The sequence below is a fragment of the Dromaius novaehollandiae genome, chromosome 8 (genome assembly GCF_036370855.1).
Source record: "Dromaius novaehollandiae isolate bDroNov1 chromosome 8, bDroNov1.hap1, whole genome shotgun sequence".
In the NCBI taxonomy this organism is placed as follows: domain Eukaryota; kingdom Metazoa; phylum Chordata; class Aves; order Casuariiformes; family Dromaiidae; genus Dromaius; species Dromaius novaehollandiae.
In genome coordinates, this window is record NC_088105.1 from 10,194,571 (window position 1) to 10,214,851 (window position 20,281).

Sequence of the window (20,281 nt, forward strand, 5' to 3'; positions counted from 1 at the left end):
GAAATCCAAACAAGCATTGATATGGAAAGACTGAGAAGTCGCTACATATGAAATTAAACATGTCCTGATTTTATATATGTGGTAAAGCTAGACTACTCTCTGCTTTTTCTGTCTAATCCTGTAGTCCGTTGACTACTACTGACTACAAAATGCTTTGTATGTTACACAGAGAGCCAGCTCATCACATGATGTTGGCTTTCTTCTCATTCACTGCAACTTTATTTGAAAGAAGCTAAAAATACTTTGCTTATGTGGGAAAGTAATAAAAGGATTTTCTGTAGATATTCTGGGGATGTTACGCTGTGCATAGTTCACTTCTCTTTTCACTGGTTAGTTATAAAGGAATAGGCTGTGCCACAGATTATCTCTGCTAGTAAACTGGGTAAAATCTGAGAGGGGTCTTTTTGTGAGTTCATTCTCTACTGTAACCATTAATTCTAGGCAGTTGCCTTGGCCAGTGTTTCAGTTTAATTTATGACAACTGTCACTGAAGAACATTTGCTTTGCGTAAAGTTATGTAACTTTAGAAACTGAGATGTGCTCTGGAATCTAGAAAGGGGACTATCTTATTTCTTTTTGGCACAAAATACTGTTTCCTGATTCTAGCATTTTTGTATTCAGAGGGCAGAGCTTAGGATTTCTGATTTAGTAGACTTTTGGATATTTGAATTTTCTATTCTGTGCGTAAAGTTTGTGTATAGTGTTGCCTTAATTTACAAAACAAATTGAGTATTTTTCATTTTCGTTGAAGGTAGTTAATTAGGAAACAATATTCTACTCCTCAAAGTTGTTTGAATAACAGCTAGTTATTTGTAGAAAGGCTTTCATAACTTCTTTAGCATCATCCATCTGCCTCACCCTCCCTGGCTTTGATTGATTAGGTGAAAGCTAAACCGATCCTGCTTAATTTGTTCTGTCAGTTAAGAATGACTGTCCTGGTCCAGACCAAAGGCCTGTTAGCCAAGCATCCTGTCTCCAGGGTGTATAGAAGAGTGTATGTGTTTGTATTTGTTTGCCTCTAGTATCAGTGAAAAAGTTATGGAAGGACTCTGCCTCATTAAAGGTAGCTGGAAAGAGCAGACTTGTAAGCTATTATGAGCAGAAATGTGAAGGATTGAAAACTGTTAAAGTAAATTAAAAGAAGCAACCAAAAGAAAACTTGCACTGACATTGTCACCAACGGTTGATTGCTCGTTTCCTCTGGAAACGTTAGGAAAAATGTCTTTTCCATTTCTCAGTGTCCGACGACGTGCTCCTGTTGCTGATGCGATGCCTTTAGGCTTTATGCCAAAACTGTACTTTGTTTTCTTTTAAGAAGAGACTATGCATTCTGTAAATCTCTTTTGTTTATTGTTTCTTCTGTCAGAGTATTGAATGATGGAAGATTTTACCATGCTTGAACCTGTTCAATCAGAAGCTTTTTCAGTCCTGCAGAGTCCTTCCCCTGGGGAGGAATAACCCTGTGCACCAGGACAGACTGGGGGCCAGCCAGCTGGGAAGCACCTTTGCAGAGAAGGACCTGGCAGTCCTGTGGACAACAAGTTGAACATGAGCCAGCAATGTGCCCTCATGGCAAAGAAGGCTAACAGTATTCTAGGCTGCATTAGGCAGAGCATTGCCAGCAGGTTGAGGGAGGTGATCCTTCCCCTCAGCACTGGTCAGGCCACATCTGGAGTGCTGCGTCCAGTGCTGGTCTCTCAGGCTGAGCTACAGGAAAGACATGGATTTACTAAAGCAAGATCAGCGAAGGGCTACTAAGATGATTAAGGGAGTGGAGCATCTCTCGTGTAAGTTGAGGCTGAGCAAGCAAGGACTGTTTAGCCTGGAAGAGAAGGCTCGGGGGATCTTGCCAGTGTTTATAAATATCTGATGGGAGGGAGTAAAGAAGATAGCCAGACTCTTCTCAGTGGTGCCCAGTGACGGGATGAGAGGCAAAGGGCACAAACTGAAAAACAGGAAGTTCTGTCTGAACGTAAGACACTTTACTGTGAGGGTGGTTGAACATTGGAACAGGTTGCCCACAGTGGTGGTGGAGTCTCCATCCTTAGAGACAGTCAAAACCTGACTGGACATGGTCCTGGGCAACCTGCTTGAGCCAAGGAGGCTGGGCTGGATGAATCTCTAGAGGTGCATTCTAACCTCAACAATTCTGTGATTGTGTAAAAACGTTCTTAAAAACCTAAATAACATACAGAGAACTTCGGAAAAAGAATTGCATGACTAGTAATCTTATTGTTTGGGAATTAAGTTTATCACATTTTTATATGATCCATTTGCTTATACATTTCCTTCAGAATAACAGTTTTAATTATTTAAATGTTTTTTTCTCTTTCTTTAGGAAAAGTAAGTGAAGTAAAAATGTAAAAATTCAGATCTGGTATCTGATAATCTTGAATCTCTGTTAGTACAAAAGCCTTTACTTTGGTCTTGACAGTGGAGTCATATCCATTTAGAATGCTCAATTCAGAAATCACTTTCTGAATCTGAAAAATCATTTTCACCAAGTTAACTTTTCTTATCCCTTAAATAACTCTGATTTGTTGCGATGTCTCAGTTCACTAGCAGTTTAGTTCTAGAAAAGTTCTTAGCAAGCTAAACATCTCTAAGAATGTCTGTCATCCTTATGCTCTCCTATTTATTTGTTCAAGGATATGCCAGCAGACTAATAGCCAGGTTTACAGATGGAGCTAGGAGACCTTAAAATCCATAATGTGAGCAGGCTTCTGATAGGTGGTGAATGCTGAGCTGAGTTTGAGCAGTGAAGTTCCTGGGAAAGGGAGGATGGAACAACCATAGTAAAGAGCAATGCCTGCTAGAGCAGATTAATTTTAACAGTTATTTCTAGAGAATTGGACTGAACTATCCAGCACAGCCTTGAATCTGTCTGCATGCAGCTGATGTCTTGCTTTTAGCTGTTTAAGGCAGCAAACATTTTTTTTCCGCTTCTGTATACAAAGAACAGTATGAAGCCCAGGCCTGTAATTTGGTTTCCCGAGTGTAGTGATAATTAAAAGACGATCCAAACCGTAGCTAGTAGGAACTGTATTTTAATCAAGTAAATAGCTTACTATGAGTAGATGCATCTGCTCCAAAGGTTATCACCCAGAGTATAATTTTTATGCTGGAATTAAGGTGGAAGACATCCTGGTAGCTCCTGTGGGAGACCGAGATTGGGGGGAATAGGAGGAGAGGCTTCACTTTACTAAACAGCCTAACAGTAGATGATCAATAACTTTGTTCACTTGGTCTGCCTGTGTAGTACTTTCTGTGCTTTCCTTGGTGGTTTAGGTTTCAATCCATGTCACTACAGGGTTATTGTACCAAAGCCTCAGCTTTTGTTCTGGAGTTTATGGTGACAGTTTGTCAAGGGTCATGCTTGAGGTCATGCTTGGTTGTAATTTCAGAATGAAAGTTTAATCAAGGGAGAATGAACTGTAGGTGGGTGGCAGTTATGTGGGGCTCCTGTTATCTAAAATACTCCTGACATCTTCTGCAGCCATGTAGAAATCTCTCTCTGCAACTTATTTTCTCAAGGCCTCGGTGACAAGGAAAGGAATGCTGGAAACAACAAAGTCAGTCTGTGCTATATAAAGTTTCCTGGCTAGAGCTCTCATGGTAAATAACTGTCTTGATTATAGGCATGCATTTGGCCGTTCTGCTGCTATTGCTTCAGGCAGTTGAGACCGAGGACTTGGAATGCACAGACACTGGAAGCTCTTCCAGGCTATACTAGTCAACCTCTTTGGAAAATTACCTCATAAAAATCCCAGTGTAATCCAACAAAAAGGGCAAGAAATCCCCTTCCTTTTAGACAAAGGCAGGCCAGTTCTTCTTGATGTGCCTGTGGTCAAAGAAAAAGGAGCGCTTCCAGTGTGTATTCTAGGCATGATACTAATCCGAAGAAAGAGGACGCTGTAGATGCCTGGATGAGACAAATGTTAGCTCTGGATAAACTTCAGTGTGGGTTGGTTGGTTTGTTTTTCTTGTGTTGTACTCACCAGGAAAGACTACTATATGCAATGAGCTTTGTATGTTAAGTAGTGAACAGATTTCAGTCATTAATGTGGTAATGAAAAATTGTCTGTAATGAGTGTGGGAACTTTCGAGCCCAGAGATGAGGTACAGGAGAATCTCAGATGAATGTTTGAAGAACGCTTAAGGTTTCTCTTTCGTTTAAATAGTACCCACAACAAGCATCCATGATAAAACTTACAGCGCTTCTGCACCCTTAAAAAAGGTCATTAGTGAAAATAGCCATATTAAAATTAGTCTTAGAGAAGAGCATTTTCCTTGAAAAATGAGAATACATCAATAAAAGGCTATTCATAGGGACTGGGATGGAAAAATTTGTGTGACAGCATAGCATACTCAGGAGATTTTTCCATGTTTGTAGATATTTGGGAAAGCAACAAGCTTTCTGAGCCTTCACTCTCAAGAGAATCTTTCTTCATTCCAAGCCTTCCCTCTACATGTTGTGTGCAGAATTGTACCCATTTATTGGACCTCTAAAAAACTTGGTAGTTGTTGCTCAGGCACTTTGACTGGCACGGGCTGCTTAAGAACGCTGTCATGCTAGGAGGTATGCTCAGCCACTGAGAGAGAGATTTGAATATTAGAAAGCTGTAAAATCCTGACAGGAGATGAGGAGGAGGAAAACTGTAGGTGCCAAGAGGCTGGAGTGAAAAGTCTGTTCACGAGTTAATTCAGAGTTCTTGATTCATAGATTTATGTATAAATGCTTTTAAGCTCAGAACAACAACAAAAAAAGCTAGTTATGTGAAGCCTAACACCAGAGCTGTGTAGTTTTCTTTGTATATAATAAGATAGTGTCTTTCCAGTGGCCTATATGAGAAGGCAAAGAGGAACCAGAAACATTAAATTACAATGAAGCTTTCATTCCCTTCAAGCAAACAAAGCAGACTTGCTGTTAGCAAGGCTCTATGCATCAGTGCAGAATGAACTGCCTTGGGGGACTATGTAAACATGGAATACAAATCCAGCAGTGCAAATGGATGGAAAGCTGACAAGCGTTTAGAGCGATGATGGATTGATGCTGGCAGGAAGCTCTTCCCCAGTGTGGACCATTTTACTTCCTGGAGAAGCACCATGATTGTGCTGGAAGTTTTAAAAAAAAATCTTGCAGTGGTGATTAAAAAAAAAAAAAAAAAACCTCTAGCAGTTTCAGTTGCATTTCACATATTGTAGGTCTACTGTCATCACATATTTGCTCCTAGCTGCCTTGGTTTTATGTCATTTATTTTCATTTTCATGAAACTCTAAAAATATGAGTACAGTTCAGGAGTGCTACTCTGTAACCCATTAAAACCTCTTGGACTTAAATTTCCACATCTGTTTAAAAAAAAAAAGTTATTGTCAGGCTCTTTGAAGTTTGCTTTTTGCTGATCAATTTTAAATGTAAGTCATCTTATTTTTGAAGGTGGTGTTTTCAGTGAGTCCCTAACAAGCCCTTCATATATACTTTCACTAAAAAAAAACAAAAAAAAAACAAAAAAAAACCCCCACACAACAGAAACTCATGAGCAATCTCCTTATTTTATTCCCTTTTCAGTCTGTATCCCTTCTTTTGGATAGAACTTCCTTAACACATTTCATTACTGACTGCAAGGCATTGATAAATGATTCTTCAAAGAAATTCTGGCTTCTGTTTGGAAAGAACTAATATTCATATTATTCAGTCCTCACTTCCTGCATGTAATGAAATATTATCTGATGCAGCTTTGTAATTTTTTTTTAAGTGTTGTTTTATTCTGAGGTGTTACCAAATTTGTCTATCTCCCAAAGGCAGTAGAATGACTGAAAACTTTAGTAGATGTGGTTCTACAGGTTTTGTGAGGAATGGTCTTTTCCCACAGTTTTATCCACGGCAATACCAAAAACGGCCACGCATTAAGTTTGGCAGACGGGTCTTTCCTAAGAACAGACCTCATCACTTTTACACTTAACTTATCTATACAAACATCCCTTCAGAGTTTCCAAGTTTTGTATTTCCACTGACGCTATGAAAATTTGAGCTAAGTGTGGCTGGTAGGAACTTGTAATGGAATGTTTCCTGCAAGTGTCACTGTAGCAACGTAGAGATGACCGCATGCGCTGTTAAATTATTTTGAACTTGGTAAAGATGGTTTGTTTTTCAAGTGTTGCCCTAACATTTGTTCATTTAAAGTTTGTTCATATTTTAGACTGAGTTTTAAAATGTAGCCTGTTGCACAGCTCCCAGACAGTTAAACTTTGTTAGATATTTAAAGTCTGTAGTTAATGTATGGTATAGGTTGGAATAACTGACATTAAACTTGCAATGGAATATTTTGTTTATGAAATATTTATATTGCCTTGTAGAAAATATTTGTTATAAACTTATTTTGTTCATGGTACAGACTAACTGGCAAGAATAATTCCTCTTGCTGATGTTCCCTTTTTATTAGACTTGTAACAGTTAAGCAGTGTTATTTCTAAAATGATAAAAAGATGTTTTATGGCTTCTAAAAGATAACTGTAATTAAAGAGAGGTCAATATTACCTTGTTATTAAAGAGTGGGATTTCGCAAGGTGGGAGGAAAACGCATTTGATAAGGAACAGGTTGTAGCAGAGTTGGCCCTTCTGGGCTCAGAAGGTGGGGTAAAGCGTTGCAGAAGGTAGGAATGCTCAGATGGAATGAAAAGCCTGTGAAAGAGCCAGGAATGTGGGAAGAGGAGCTCTGACTAAAGACCTGAGAAAGACTGAATTAGATATTGGAGAGATGACAGGACTGTCTGAGCAAGTAGTGAGAGGTGAATGGTGATGGTCTGCTAATAGATAAAGAGTCTAGGGAAAAGGAAGCTTGTGGGTTGGAAATGAGTTGGATTTAATGAGCAAGTAGCCTGGAACTCAGATGAGAATCCTCAGAAGTAGAAAATACCAGGTAAACGAAAAGGATTGGGAACCAAGGAGCTGTCAAGAGAGAAACTAGCGAAGGGGAGACAGGTACTGTGCTTGGAAGAAGTAGCATAAATTAAATTTCAAAGTACAAGTAACACCTTGAACAGGAAAAACCCTTTGTTTTTGATATCTTGTCAATAAATGAGCCCATTATGTTCTATGTACTTGTTTATCAAATATTCCCCCTCATTTGATGCATTTCATTTATCAAGTTGTAGTATTTAGTTATATGGTTGTTTTCTTGTCTACAGGACTCGTGCTGTGTGTAATTACAGACTATTATAGTCAATAGGCATGTTAACTTTGAGCAATTACTGCACAGACAGGTTTAGTTTTTCTGTTTGTTAACAACTGAGAGTTTACCTTTGCAGCCTTAATGTTCTGGTAATGCATTTTTTTTTTTTTTTTTTTTTTACTATGATGCCCACACATGTGCAATAATGTGGTGAGGAATGCTGTTATGTTCATACAACGCAGTTTAGATGTTTGTCAACACATGGTTTGGATTGTGATATTCCTTTTAATTTGTTTTGAGTTTCATTCATTGTGGCAAATTCTGTCTTCACTAATTCCATATAAAACTCTTAGCCTGCCTTAGTTTTATGAAGTGCTATGCTTCCACTAAATTTAATAATATTATTCTGTGTCTATAACAGTGACATTGAGAGGAACCACCTTTTTGAATATGAGTTATGTGCAGTGCTGTCCGTCCAGTTGAAGCTTTTTACTTTACATTTCTTTGTCTCTGCTTGTATTTTCAGTTCAAATCCACACCGAGTAAGAATGTGTCAGTGGTAGGCTGGATGGTGATGATGGCAGATGACCCTGAACATCCAGATCTCTTTTTGTTGACGGATTCTGAGAAGGGTAAGTAACACCAACATCCAGAGTGCAGCAGTTCCCAGAACAAGCGCTTACCTTGTTGAGGTGTTCAAAAGCAACTATAATGAAATTTGGAAGGGATGTTACCTTTTACTATTTCAGCTGCTCTCCAGCGTGTCATATTTGCCTCCAGTATGTTATGGAAACAATTATCTATAGAGACTCCTTAAAGAGACTTCCTTCTATGGTTTTAAGAACTCTTCAGATTGACTCTAACAATTCTACTTATTTTTTTTTATTTTAAATATTCATCTGCATTCTTTTAAACTACATTTAGACCATTCAGAGACATTTTGACATAGATGAGAATAAGTGACAATAAAAAATTCAGTCTTCCACCAAGACCAGGTGCTTGACCAGTCCCCAATCCTTTCCAAATAAAAGCAAAGTCTAGAGCAAAATATCCGTTCAAATGCAGCACTTTTACCATGAAAAAGGGTGCAACTTGACTATCTTGCAGAAAGAGAAGGCGAAGAAGAAAATTGGTGAAAAAACTGGAAAAAAAAAATTCCTTTTACTCCAACATAGAGCTCTGGTTTCAGTTTAAACTATGAGCAACTATTTTTCCATAGCACTTCAAACCAAGCAGAAGGAACATCAGAAGCAGCTGTGCTAGAGTAGGTTAACAGTATTCATTGCTGTGTTCACTTCCAGTCTCAGTACATCTTAATTTCATTTGTTTTGGAGTATCTATCCTATGGAACTGATGCATAAATTATGAGTTATATAAATTATGAGTGCTTGTCAGCCTAACCTCAACAACAGTAATCTGAAACACTTTTGTAATAATTGGCCTTTCTGAGTCCAAGCATGCAATCAAACACTGTATAACACTAGATGTGGAAAATATTGGTCTGAAATACATCAGTATGTTTAGAATTAATTTTCAAAGACTTTCCAAGATAGCTTTCTAGAATGCATTTCAGAGCTATAGTGTACTTCATAAAACTATATATAATGATGGACTAAAATTGAAATAATGGCATTGAACAAAACCATATCTTAGTTGTATGGTTCTGAGAAATGTTTTCTTCTATTTGACTCTAGTCTTAGTTGAAATTTAGAATGTCTCAAAGGAAGACAGTCCTTCATGAGCTGAGATTTCTCTTGCGCTACGTCAAACACTTTAAGTTGCATCTATGCCAAAGTGTGAAGTTACATGAACCTTTTGCTATTAAATATTTTGATAGTGTTTCAGTTTAGATTTTTTTGGATATAGATAGGATTTAAGTATAGTATTGTTTGTGTTTCTTCATCAATTTTTTCCTACCTCTCTCACTTAGGAAATTCGTATAAGTTTCAAGCTGGAAATAGAATGAATGCAATGCTCTGGTTTAAACACCTGAGTGCTGCCTGCCAAAGCAACAGACAACAGGTGAGAGCAAGGTGTTGCAAAAGAAGTATGGCCTGCTAAGAGCTCAGTGCTGACAGATCTTCAGGATGACTGAACTGTAATTAATTGCTTTGTATGAAAAGCAGAAATACTCTGACCAGTCCGTACATTGATTTTACGTGCCTATTGATTTGCCTTAGCTTTCCTTTGTAAACAAGTCCCCAGAGCTTCTGCGGTAATGAAGAAAGATCACTAGTGTATATTGAGGCTAGTTTAAAGCAATTGGGCAATTTGGGAAATGGAAGGAGTGCTCAAATCTCTATCTGGGGGGCAATATTTTTGTCGTCGCCCATTTAAAAAAAGGCTATTTTACAGTTATATAAAAAGCTGTAAGCTGTAGCATTTAATATCAGGTGCAGATAGCTGGACATAGTGCTTTTTTGTCAGGTCTTGGGCATGCCTGTTTGTGTGTATTTCTAAAATGTAGAAAAATATTTTAGTCCTGAGTATGTTTGACAAACTTTAAAAGCAAAGGTAGAATTTTCTGTGAGTCAAAAAGGAAACAGACTCCCACTCCAACCATTACTAATTCTTCTGTTCCCATATAAATTCTTCTTCACATCTGCAAAAATGCCTTCTGAGGTCACCATTTTGTCTTCCTGAAATCTTCCTTCCCCTTTGCTTGTTTGATTGCTTGTTGCTTTCCCCAAGCGAAAGAATTACTGCACTTATATTGCCTGCTTCTACCTGGCTGTGCTTAAAATGGAAGGGGGAACAAGAGGCTCTCTGCAGATCATTCTGCATGTTCTTGCTCATTTCTGCTTCTGAGAGAAATCTAAGGAGAGTTGCTGAAGCTCCCTTGAAAGCACCCGAGACACGGGAAAGGAGAGGAAGTTGTGTTCCAGGCTGGAAAAGAGGGGAATATTAGCAAATAGTGGCAATAGGAGAGTTTGCAAGGAGGTGATGACTGCCAGGCAGGCCCTCAAACTGCCCTCTGAGGAAGGCTTTTATTCGATAAGGCTTAACAACGCTCTATAATGGAAACTTGCTTAAAGCATGCAGCTCCGAACTTGTTCTAAAGCAGAAAGCCTAAGGATCGTGGAGGGACCACCTGGGAAAAAGAAGCCAGCAAGGTGAAGATAAGTGTTGGAGGGTTGGGTTGGTTTGTTCTAACAAAAAAAAGAAAGAGGGGAGTCATGGATAAAATAACTGCACCTAGAAGGCCCAAAGCCCTGCCACCATAGTTGGTTGCATGCTTATGGTTTTATGGCATAACTGAATGTAGTTGTACCATATGGGTTCTTGCAGCATAGTTGTACCTAATGTGCCTGATTAACACATAGGGCCCCCCACAGAAGCAGTGCTTTGCACAAATATTATGTAATATAGGTTGGCTCATATAAGCTAAAATGAGTAAAAATTATCTTTTTAATTTTTTTCTCTTTATCATAATTTGACTCCTGACCAGTACTTTCCCTAAAGAAATACCTTGCAGTACAGTTCAAAATGGAACATGTTGTTTTGTTATTGAGAGAACGACTGCATAAAAAAGGTCGGATGTTCGATAGAGTATAGGCACCTACCAGGTTGTGAATGGCATTTGGAAATCATTTTAACAATTTTAAAAATGTTACCGGTGGCCCAGCTGACCATTCTTCCTGCTATAGGTGGGTGATAAATGTAGGCAAGAAATACTTTCTCCAGATGTGATCAAACTGGATAGTTATTGGCAGTCTTCTGGAATGCAATGGCTCTTTATTAACCTGAGTAAACAAGAGTTGTTGCTGTCATGCAAATTTTTTGCTGTTGTAATGCAAAATAGCTTTAATATTTATGAAAGGGAGTGATGTCTGCAACAGACATTAGGTTTTCTGTAGGAAAAGCTTAGGGAAGTGTTTATATGCCTAGTTTTTGTAAATTAATCTCAGAAATACTAGAGGGCCTACATCAGTCACTTGTGAGGGAAAGAGACTTTTTCAGATCCTGTAAGTGCAGTCTAGCACAGAGTAAAGATTTATTGATACCGAAAGGCAACACATCTCTAGAGACCCGTATTGTAAAAATGATGTAGATCCATCAAAAACTCAGTCTCATTTGAATCACCGTAGAACATAAAATAAGAAGCTTGTTGGAAAATCTTTCCCTTCTCTGTTGAGGTGGAAAGGAGAAATGTTCATAAAATGAAACCTTCAGTTGGGAGAAAACTGCTGACTTGCTTCTGACCTATACTTGCTCTGTGATTTTTTTGACAGCACTGCCCTCGGTGCTTTCATTTTTCTAACAATTAACAAAGGAAATGCTCTTCTCCCCATTATTTGGGGAAATCTGTTGCAAAGTTAGGTTTTGTATTTTGTTTGAATTTCAAAGGCACCCTGATCTGTGTGCTAAGAAACCTCTAACTGGGACTCTGTAACTGGGAGTCAGGTGAGAAGGTTCTGCCTGTACAGTTTGGCACCAAGATTGATCATGTTAATGTCGTTTCATCTACATCGTTTCATCTTATGTCTCAAATGTCATCAAAATTAACAAGACACAATCTAAGGCCATATAATAAAACTATAAGCCGTGCTGTAGTTTAATAGCTTGGCTTTACTTGGGTTTTCTACAGCTTTAAGTATGCTTAATAATGAGAATAATGCTTAATTACAGTTATGTTTTTCCCGTTTTTTCTGAGATTGGATGAATGCTACAACATGCATGTTGTAAACAGGTGAACAGTCTGTGAAAATGAGTGGAATGTGAAAAGCTACTACACAAAATAACATCAGCTGTTATTTATATTTTTATTTTCAGGTTCCTGCCAACTTGATGACTTTTGAATAGTAGGCTAGTTCAAAACAGAAAAGAGAACAATTTGAACCATCTCATAATTGAGAATGAGGCCCTCATGAAAAACGTGCCAGCTGTATTCTGTGCCAGAACAGAGCCTGTCAACTCGATCTCTGAACTCTGGAGCCCTGAACAAACCACTTATGGTTGGGGAGTAAGTCCCCTAAGGAAAAAATGGAGTTGCAACATGAATTGACATGGACCATGCTTCATAATATTCTCTGAACTGACCTGTGGAAACCACTGCCTTAAAGAGTGAAAGGAAAACCAACACGAAACACCAAATAGCGTGTGTGAAACTTCTGGCGGTGCTGTGCTTGAGTTAAATAGATTGTAGCTAGTTTGAGTTTCTTTTAACTTTATACTAATTTTGAAAATAACTCACCTTTTTAGGTATTCTTAAGAAAACAGGTAAACTGATATTTAAGGGTTATATCAAAAGCTGGGTTTGAACCGGGTAAAAGAGGTACTACATGTTCTAGAGATGTTGTTTAAACTATACCAGGAGTTCTCAATGGGAGCTTTCCCCAGGCACACTTAACCTGGAGCAGCATCATTTCTCTCGGACCTAAGAGTATGAGAATTGTAACAAATGCAAGTTTAATAGAGCAGTAAGCTTGCAAACCTTAGTACTGTATGGGAGCCGTAGTCCCGGTGAGTGGCACAAAGGCTGAGCACTTAAGACACCAAAAAATTTTTTTTGGTATGTTGTTACCTAACTCCTGGTTAAAACATAGTTCACGTGTTTTGGGTGGCTGGTGTGTGTGAAAGAGACCTTTGAAAGCATTGTTGGGTCAGAACTGAGTGTTTTCCTCCCTTTTTTATTTCTATGCCTTTCACACTTCTGCACGTGGAGGTTCCATGACAAAAAAAACACCACCTTGCTAAAGTTCACTGAGGCATTTTACTTCTCTGGGTATCTATTAATTACCAGCTAGGGAACACTGTCAGTGTAAGATGTTTCGTGATATCACTTGAAAGACCTACATTTTAAAATGATAGAGGCACAATTTCAAGCATCCATGTTCTCATTTTGCAATTACTGATTTTATTAGCTGTCTTAGTCAAAATATATGACATTGTGCATTATTGATAATGTGGCCTAAAGCAGACCTTATGTACAGAAGCTGTTTTGATCTTCAGGAAAATACTTAATTTAATTGAACATGGAATTACTTAAGGAAACAAAAACTTAGGACTATCAATGTTCCATTCTTGATAGAAATAATTCTTGGTCACTGAAATTACTCTCCAAGGAAAAACGTTCGGATTGTAAAAAGGGAGCCGTGCTTTACATGTGTGTTTTATGCCTAAGAATTTGGTTCTTGCTTTATTTGGGTTTCCTTGAAGTCGGATGGAATTTCTTAAGATGGCTAGTCTTTATTTAATCTTCAGAAATATAATCTTTTTAAAGCAAGGAAACACTGTCCAAAATATTAATTTTATATCAGAACTTCTAATCTGTGAAAAAGTAGTAAATGTTCCATTGACATCGTGGTTTAGTGGCCGTAAATAAGCTCGCAGACTCCACCATGATGCTGCTTTCTGATAAGAGACAAACTATCTACCAGTCTGTGGCAGAGTTCTCTGACTATGTAATAAAGGTTTCTAGTAGTAGTGATTATTTTGAAAATGTACAGTTCATTTATTGCATCAGAGTAGAAGCCTGTAAGTTCACGTTTTAATTTTTCCAGAGTCGAATTCATCTCTTGATGGAAATGATTAATTTCTGGGGGGAAGAGAGAAGGATAATCCAATCTCACATTAAAAAAGAAACACCGAAACAAAAAACAAAGAACTTCTTGGTGAGCTGGAGTCAATAGTAGTAGGCTGGATTATGTTTCCAAGAGCAATTCCTCACTGTTTCAATGGGCAATGAATAGTCTATTCTGATCCCGAAGTCATGTATTTTGGAAAGAGGTTGCTTGTGCTGAATCCCTCTTCAGTTCTCATGTCTCCCAAGTTAACCCATGTTGGGTGTATAGTAAAGACAACATCTTCATAGCCAGCAGTGTTACTGTAGTAGAATTTGCACAACTTCTGTTTGGGTCTTTCATTTAAAAAATTAATGTGTGTTTCTTCTCAACAACTAAGTGTTTTTTAACAATGTGTGTACTTTTTAAGCATTGTGGATAATAGCCCTGTGAATTTTGAATTTTTTAAATAAGCTAATATAGAGTCATTGCAGCATAACCGTATCTGTTCTTCTGTTAGTGAAAGGAAACATGCAGCCGGGAGCCACAGCCTGACATCTCTCAGCTTTGCTAAAGACAGAGACAGATCAGAAGGTGTCGTTTGTTATTGGTGGTTTGTTGTGTTTGGGTTTTTTTGTGTTTTTCCAGCTGTTTTATGTTAGACTTTTGTGGTAGGAGGATGGTGGAGAAAACAGTGCACAAATCATCTAGCGAATTATTGTTGTTACAAACTTTCTTTTTGGGCCTCCTACTCCTCTTCATCTTTATTTTTCCACACTCAGATATGGCATTTTTCACAAGACAGATTGACTCTTGTGGGAGGAGTTTCTTAAATTATTTCATCAGAGTGGTTGGAGAGAATAATGACAACAGAGAAAACATTACTGGCATTTGTTATAATGAGTGGTTCAGTGCTTTCCTCTGGTTTACCTCATGTTTGGTCATGTCATCCTACTGGGCACAAATACTGAAATGTTACGTATTTGGAGATAGATGGGCAGGAGTGATGGTTTTGTCACCTAAGGGAAAACTGCCCTGGTGAAGCTTTGGAAAAAGTCAGACAAGTCACGTACACTGTAAAGAAAATAATAATGTTCCTCCTCTTTAAAAAATAAATAAAAAAATTAATTAAATAAAACTAGTGCTGAGAAAACAAGGACAGCAACAAGCACATATTGTTCAGGTAAGACTGTTACCCAGACTATCTCAGTTGACTTTCTCTTTGATTTATGTTGCAGTGTGTTGCTCTAAGTCTTTATCTTGTCAGTAACTGCTGAAATATTTCAGCTAATCTTTGTCACTTTATTTCATAATATTTTGATTTTGAAATTAAAGATGCCCCTTATAGTTCCCTGATTGCAGGAATATGAACAAAAATAATTCAGAATAGATCTTCATAGCAAGGCTTTAAATGTAAGTGTTAATCACCTGCTGACCGCTAACCACTTTTGTTAGTTAAACCAACAGTCTTGGGAAAGCTTGAGCAACAGAGAATGTCTGGTTTAGAAAATTGGTGCAAATGCAGTAAAAATGTATTATGCTGCTCTTACTACTAGTTGTTGAATACTTATGGCTACCTTTTATCTTTCCAGGTTAATCCTTTTTAATTTTAGCTAGGTTTTTCAAGTTTGGCTTCCATGCCTGTGTTCTTGGAAAGAAAGTAAGGAGGTTTCTTTTTGGGGGGGGAAAAAAAAAAAAAGTGGTAATTTGAGTAAATACAGCTCATTCCAGACATGTATTTAATTTTGCTGACATTTCATGCCATAGGAACACTGCTCTGGTTATTGTGATTCATTAAGTAGTTAGATGCAAGTGAGAGGTGTTAAAATTATAAATGGTAAATGAATAAATACTACATACTTAATGAAGGAGCTTTAACACCTATCTTTTAAATTGTGTTGCAGTTAGGATTTTTGTTTACTGTAAAAATCAAATACTGCTAAAAGATCTGAATGGGAAAATAACATGATGGCAGACATTATTTGTCAACTCTGCAGCTTGCACGTTAAGCAGCTCCCTAACTATGCACAGTGTTTTAGCCTCTTGCTTGAAGAATCGGTGTTTTGGGGAATCAGCTGATTAACTTTCCTCCTCGCAACTCAACTGTAGAGTACATGAACTTTGCCAGCAAAAATGTTCATAGTGGTATGTGTATTCAAAAATATGTATGGAGTAAAAGAAAGCACAAAAGAATATGGCAGGATTTTTATCAGTTATCTTTTCCTTAATGGAAGTAAATTAATTTAATTTTTTTTTCTTGCAATGTCAGGCTCTTCTATTTGCATTTATACATTTGGAACAATACAGTTCTATTAATGTGACATAACAGATGCTGAAAGGAAATTCTTTCCCTTCCAGCAGAAGCAACTGTGGTCTTTTTCTGCTGCTAAAGGCAGTCTGGGAGGTTAGATCCCTTTTGATAAAAAAGCAAATTGAATTTGTGCTTTTGGTTTAACTTTAGCAAATCTTTTCCAAATCAAGATGAGATAAATTGTGTAACATTGTTTTTTCTGGCTCTGTCGGTGGCATTTTTCTTTTTCTTTTTTTGTCCTTTTTTTGTGTGCTAACTCACCAACACTAGTAGTTCTAATCTTTCTCATGGCTGGTTATAGTATACTGCCTGTTATAAGCATCAAGACACCGGGGCTGGTACTAAATCACATCAGTTAATTTGCTTATTCTCCTTACAAGGTCAAGTTTTATAAGTTTTGTTGTTGTTTAAACACTGCCCTTTTTCTTCCCTTTTACTCTAAAAATGGCTTGTGCATGAGGTGATTGGCTTGGGAGAGCTGTACTTAAAAGAATCTCTACAAGTGCACACCGAATTTGAAGAACTTATTTTTTTAAAAAACGTTATTGTAATTTATAATGTGTCAAGAGATGAGCGCATGGATTTGAAGAGGACTTTGGTCAGTGCCTTATCAGCTTGAAGATTAATTCTTTTATTTCAGTGCTGAGTATCGCAACACCTGCAGACTTAGACTCTGCCCTTTACGTAGGGATGGGGGTGACATTCCTTACAGTCATTAAGCTTCTGCAGTTGGTTGTTGTGGTCAATGTAAAACAGTTGTGGCTTGAGTTGCTTTGGTATACTTTCCGTATTGGAATAGTCTCTCGTTAGCAAAGTGCAGCACTATTTGGTAGCTTGGGTTTTTACAGCTTTTATCAAAAATAGCTCAGGCTTCTTTAATTTATTTTTATTTGGTATGTCTTTAAATAGGTTTATTGGTGGGGAAGAGAAGGAAAACTGAAAAGGGTAGTACAAGTCATGGTCTAGAGCATATGAACTTAGACTTCATTTTACTAGAGATGAGCATGCTTTTCTCTCTCCCTTTTATTTGATTTAAACATTGAAGTGCATAACCCTGAAAGGATTTATTCCTTACGAGCTTTTTGTTAATTTAAAATAAGTAACTACAGAGAAAATTGGGGAGGGAGAAGGCTTGAATAAATCTTATCTTGCCATTTCTCAGTATCCCATAAGCTCAGTTTTGTAGGGTTGCACGTTCTATGTCCAGCTCCAACACTACACGGAGAGTACTGACCTTCCCCGCAACAAATGCGAGAGGTTGTTTTAGTAGCAAGACTTTAAGCTTTTGAAGGAGAAATGAAAGAAGGGCTATGTTGTTCTTAAGCTATTAGATGTTTTGTTTTGTTTTCTTGTAATGCACCCTTATTAAAAAAAAATAGCAGTTTTACTGTAGTGTTGATAAATTCAGATGCTGGAAAGGAAAGGATTACTTTGAAAATTAATCATATCCTTCCTAAGAATCTTCAAGATAATAGAAGGGATTAGGTCAAAGGAGAAAGGACAAATTACTTTGTTTAGCCATGCATGTTACCAAACAGAGCTGACAAATTTTCTTGCTGTTATGTTGCTAAGAAAAGGGCTGTAACGAAATGGAAGTTTCTGCAGATCACGGCACGGTTGCGGCTGTTGGCGTGATCTTGCCCTTGAATGACTAAAAGCATCCTAAGTATTCCACTCCCTGTATGCGCTTGATTAGCATATTGTTTCTTTTTATTTTGGCAGTTTCTGGCCTCAGTGTGTTTCCTGAAGGTATTTCTTACCATTCCAGGACTGTTCACAGCTAAAGCTGAAAAGCAGTATAAACTGATTTATTAAACACTGAAAGAGAGGGTTTCTGGGGTGCCTGTTTACAGAGCCTCTAGCTCCTTTTGTGCAGATGGATATCCATTCAAATACTACTGTACTGAAGTGCGGAGAGCACCAGGAAATCATATATCTTTAATAATCCTGTTAGGACCAACCATCACGGGAAGGGGGATCAAGATTGTCATACAGTAAACACAAGCCATTTTTAATATTCCCTGCTGATGTGAGGCATTGTAGTGATAGAGCGATTGCACTATGATCTCCTTGAGTGATGTGCAGTTTGGCTGTCCTCTAGCCTTTTCTTTTCTTCAACTTTTTTAAAACTTAAGTGTGTGTGTGTGTGTGTGTGTGAAAACTGTGTGTTTGCATAAGCTAGTTTAAATGAATTTAAGTACAGGTTTCAAAAATCTTTCCTACTAAAATAAATGATTTAAAATATGGACCGTGTCTGAAGTTTTAATTTCTCATTTTAAAAAAAAAAACTGCATTGATATTGCAGCCAGTTTGAGACGTGGAATTTGACTCTTTCAGAATGGTGCCTAAGATCAGCTGGAATTTATTTGTATCTCTTTCCAGGGAACCTCTGAAATGTAGCATAGAAATAAACTACTGTCGGTACGAAAGAAATCCGTAACCTAGCAGGAAAATGCAGTTCACTGAAGAGACTTAGGTTTATTTGCTTTTACAGATCATTCTGTTAAATCATTTGAGCACGTGTTTTTCTCTCCATGATAGTGTACGGTTTATCAGATGCTTCTTCTTTTGTGCCTCTACACGTACAGGTACGAGAAATTAAAGTCACTGCAAGCAGACCTCAGGCAGATTGTTTTTTAACTTAAGAAGCAGCTACATGGAAGGGAAACTAAAAAGGAAGAACTAATTAATAACATGCGAAGCTTTCTGCTTCATTCGCTTTGTTTGGTGTGCTTTCCTCTACTTTGTGCCTCTTGGATTCTGTTAAGCCTTCCCGAACAGGATCAGGCAGCCCTCAGTGTGAAATGCTGTGGGTTGTTGCTTGTCAGATTGTGAACGTCGGGCCCCTTCTTTTTTTTAATGAAACCGTTCCTTTCAAATGTATTTACCAAGTGAGAACGGAAAAAAGCCCTTCCCCTTTGTTATTTCCTGATGATGGGTTTGAGGAAATGCCTTGTGTCAAGAGTGTGAAAAGAAATAGAGAATTAATTTGTTGGTGGGTTGAGGCAGGGGGGTTCCCTCCTTCCTTTTCCAAGCTCTTTTTGTTACTTATGGCTTTGTGGCGCACAGCTTTTCAGGTGAGTTGCTCGACTAAGCCTCGGCTGCTGCTTGTCTGCTCTTGGGCAGGCAGCATCCTGGGGCTGGCGGCTGACAGGCGCAAAGTAAGGCCATTCGCGGTTCAGATGCCTTTTCTTGGAAAAGGCTTATTTTCTCCCCTGTTTCAACTTCATCTCTCTCCACAACAACCATAGTGATTCTAAGTCTGGCTTTCTCCTCTAGATCCATCGTTTATCTGTGACCTGTCGTATCCTTTCTTGCCTTTAAGTACTATTTGTTTTAGGGAGTGTAACATCTTTCTGCGGTGCCTGAGAGAAGTGGCTGGAGTTTGACTTCTCAGAAGCAATTTTTTTTTCAAATCAAGGAAGATTTCAAGGAATCCCATGGTCCTGTTTTCTTATTTTCTTGTCTGTTGGACTGCTGCTTACAGGAGAGGGCCCCCAGTAGACAGACACAGGTGGGAGAAAGGCATCTAATCTCTTCCCTGCTCGCCAAATGGAGAGGCTTTGGTTGTGGCTATACTTCCAGCGATCTCTCACTGGGTGCATATCCTCGTGAGTCAATCAGCTCAATGTTTTCCTTTTGAAACACTAATAGTATGGACTACTGCCTTCGGTTTTGTAACTTTATCTCTTCCCTTTTTTCATTTAAAGCAACCCTGGGGGGGGGGGGGGGCAGGTGGAGAGGGAGCTTGAGTCTATGGGAGAAACAGAGGAACTAAGGCATGGCAAGGTGCTGCCAGACGCAAATAAGCAAGATGAAGGGAGTAGATTATAATTTTTTCTTGTCTGTAGTAATCTTAGATTTTGTATATGGTACCATTAGGTAACAAAAACGTAAGCAGATGATACCCTTTTGGTGTGAACTGTATGCCTTGAACAGTGTGGAGACATGTTTTTGTAGCGGCAAATAAATTGCATACAGAAGACTGAATCCATGCTTCTAACTCATAAGTAATATTTTTGTTAATTTTTGTTAAGTTGAGCATTATCATTGGAAACATACATCCTTATGTAGGTAATATTTATCTTTACGCTAGCATTTGCCTCTTTTTGGTGCCCAGTTTTTGTTCACCTTGGAACTTGAAGACAAAATGCAGATCCAAACTAAAAACTTCTGCTTTTCTCCCTGAACTAGTTCAAGAGAATGTCAGCCGCTGCTGTGCAGAACTAGCCTTTTCTAGGAATCCTTATCTTATTCTTTAAAACATGCAGTTTGTATGTAATGTGTATAACATG

At 38.1% G+C, this 20,281-nt stretch overlaps 1 protein-coding gene across 6 annotated transcripts in view; it reads left to right on the plus strand.

The window, feature by feature from the left end:
• The window catches only part of RALGPS2 (Ral GEF with PH domain and SH3 binding motif 2), a 186,807-nt gene extending 168,573 nt beyond the window's left edge, over positions 1-18,234 (plus strand). For all 6 annotated transcript variants that reach the window (XM_064515623.1, XM_026101044.2, XM_026101042.2 and 3 more), the window contains 3 exons: positions 7,699-7,804; positions 9,103-9,194; positions 11,946-18,234. In XM_064515623.1, the coding sequence (XP_064371693.1) occupies positions 7,699-7,804; positions 9,103-9,194; positions 11,946-11,975 (228 nt within the window). In that variant the 3' untranslated portion in view covers positions 11,976-18,234. The remainder of the gene's footprint in view (positions 1-7,698; positions 7,805-9,102; positions 9,195-11,945) is intronic.
• The last annotated feature ends 2,047 nt before the right edge of the window (positions 18,235-20,281 follow it).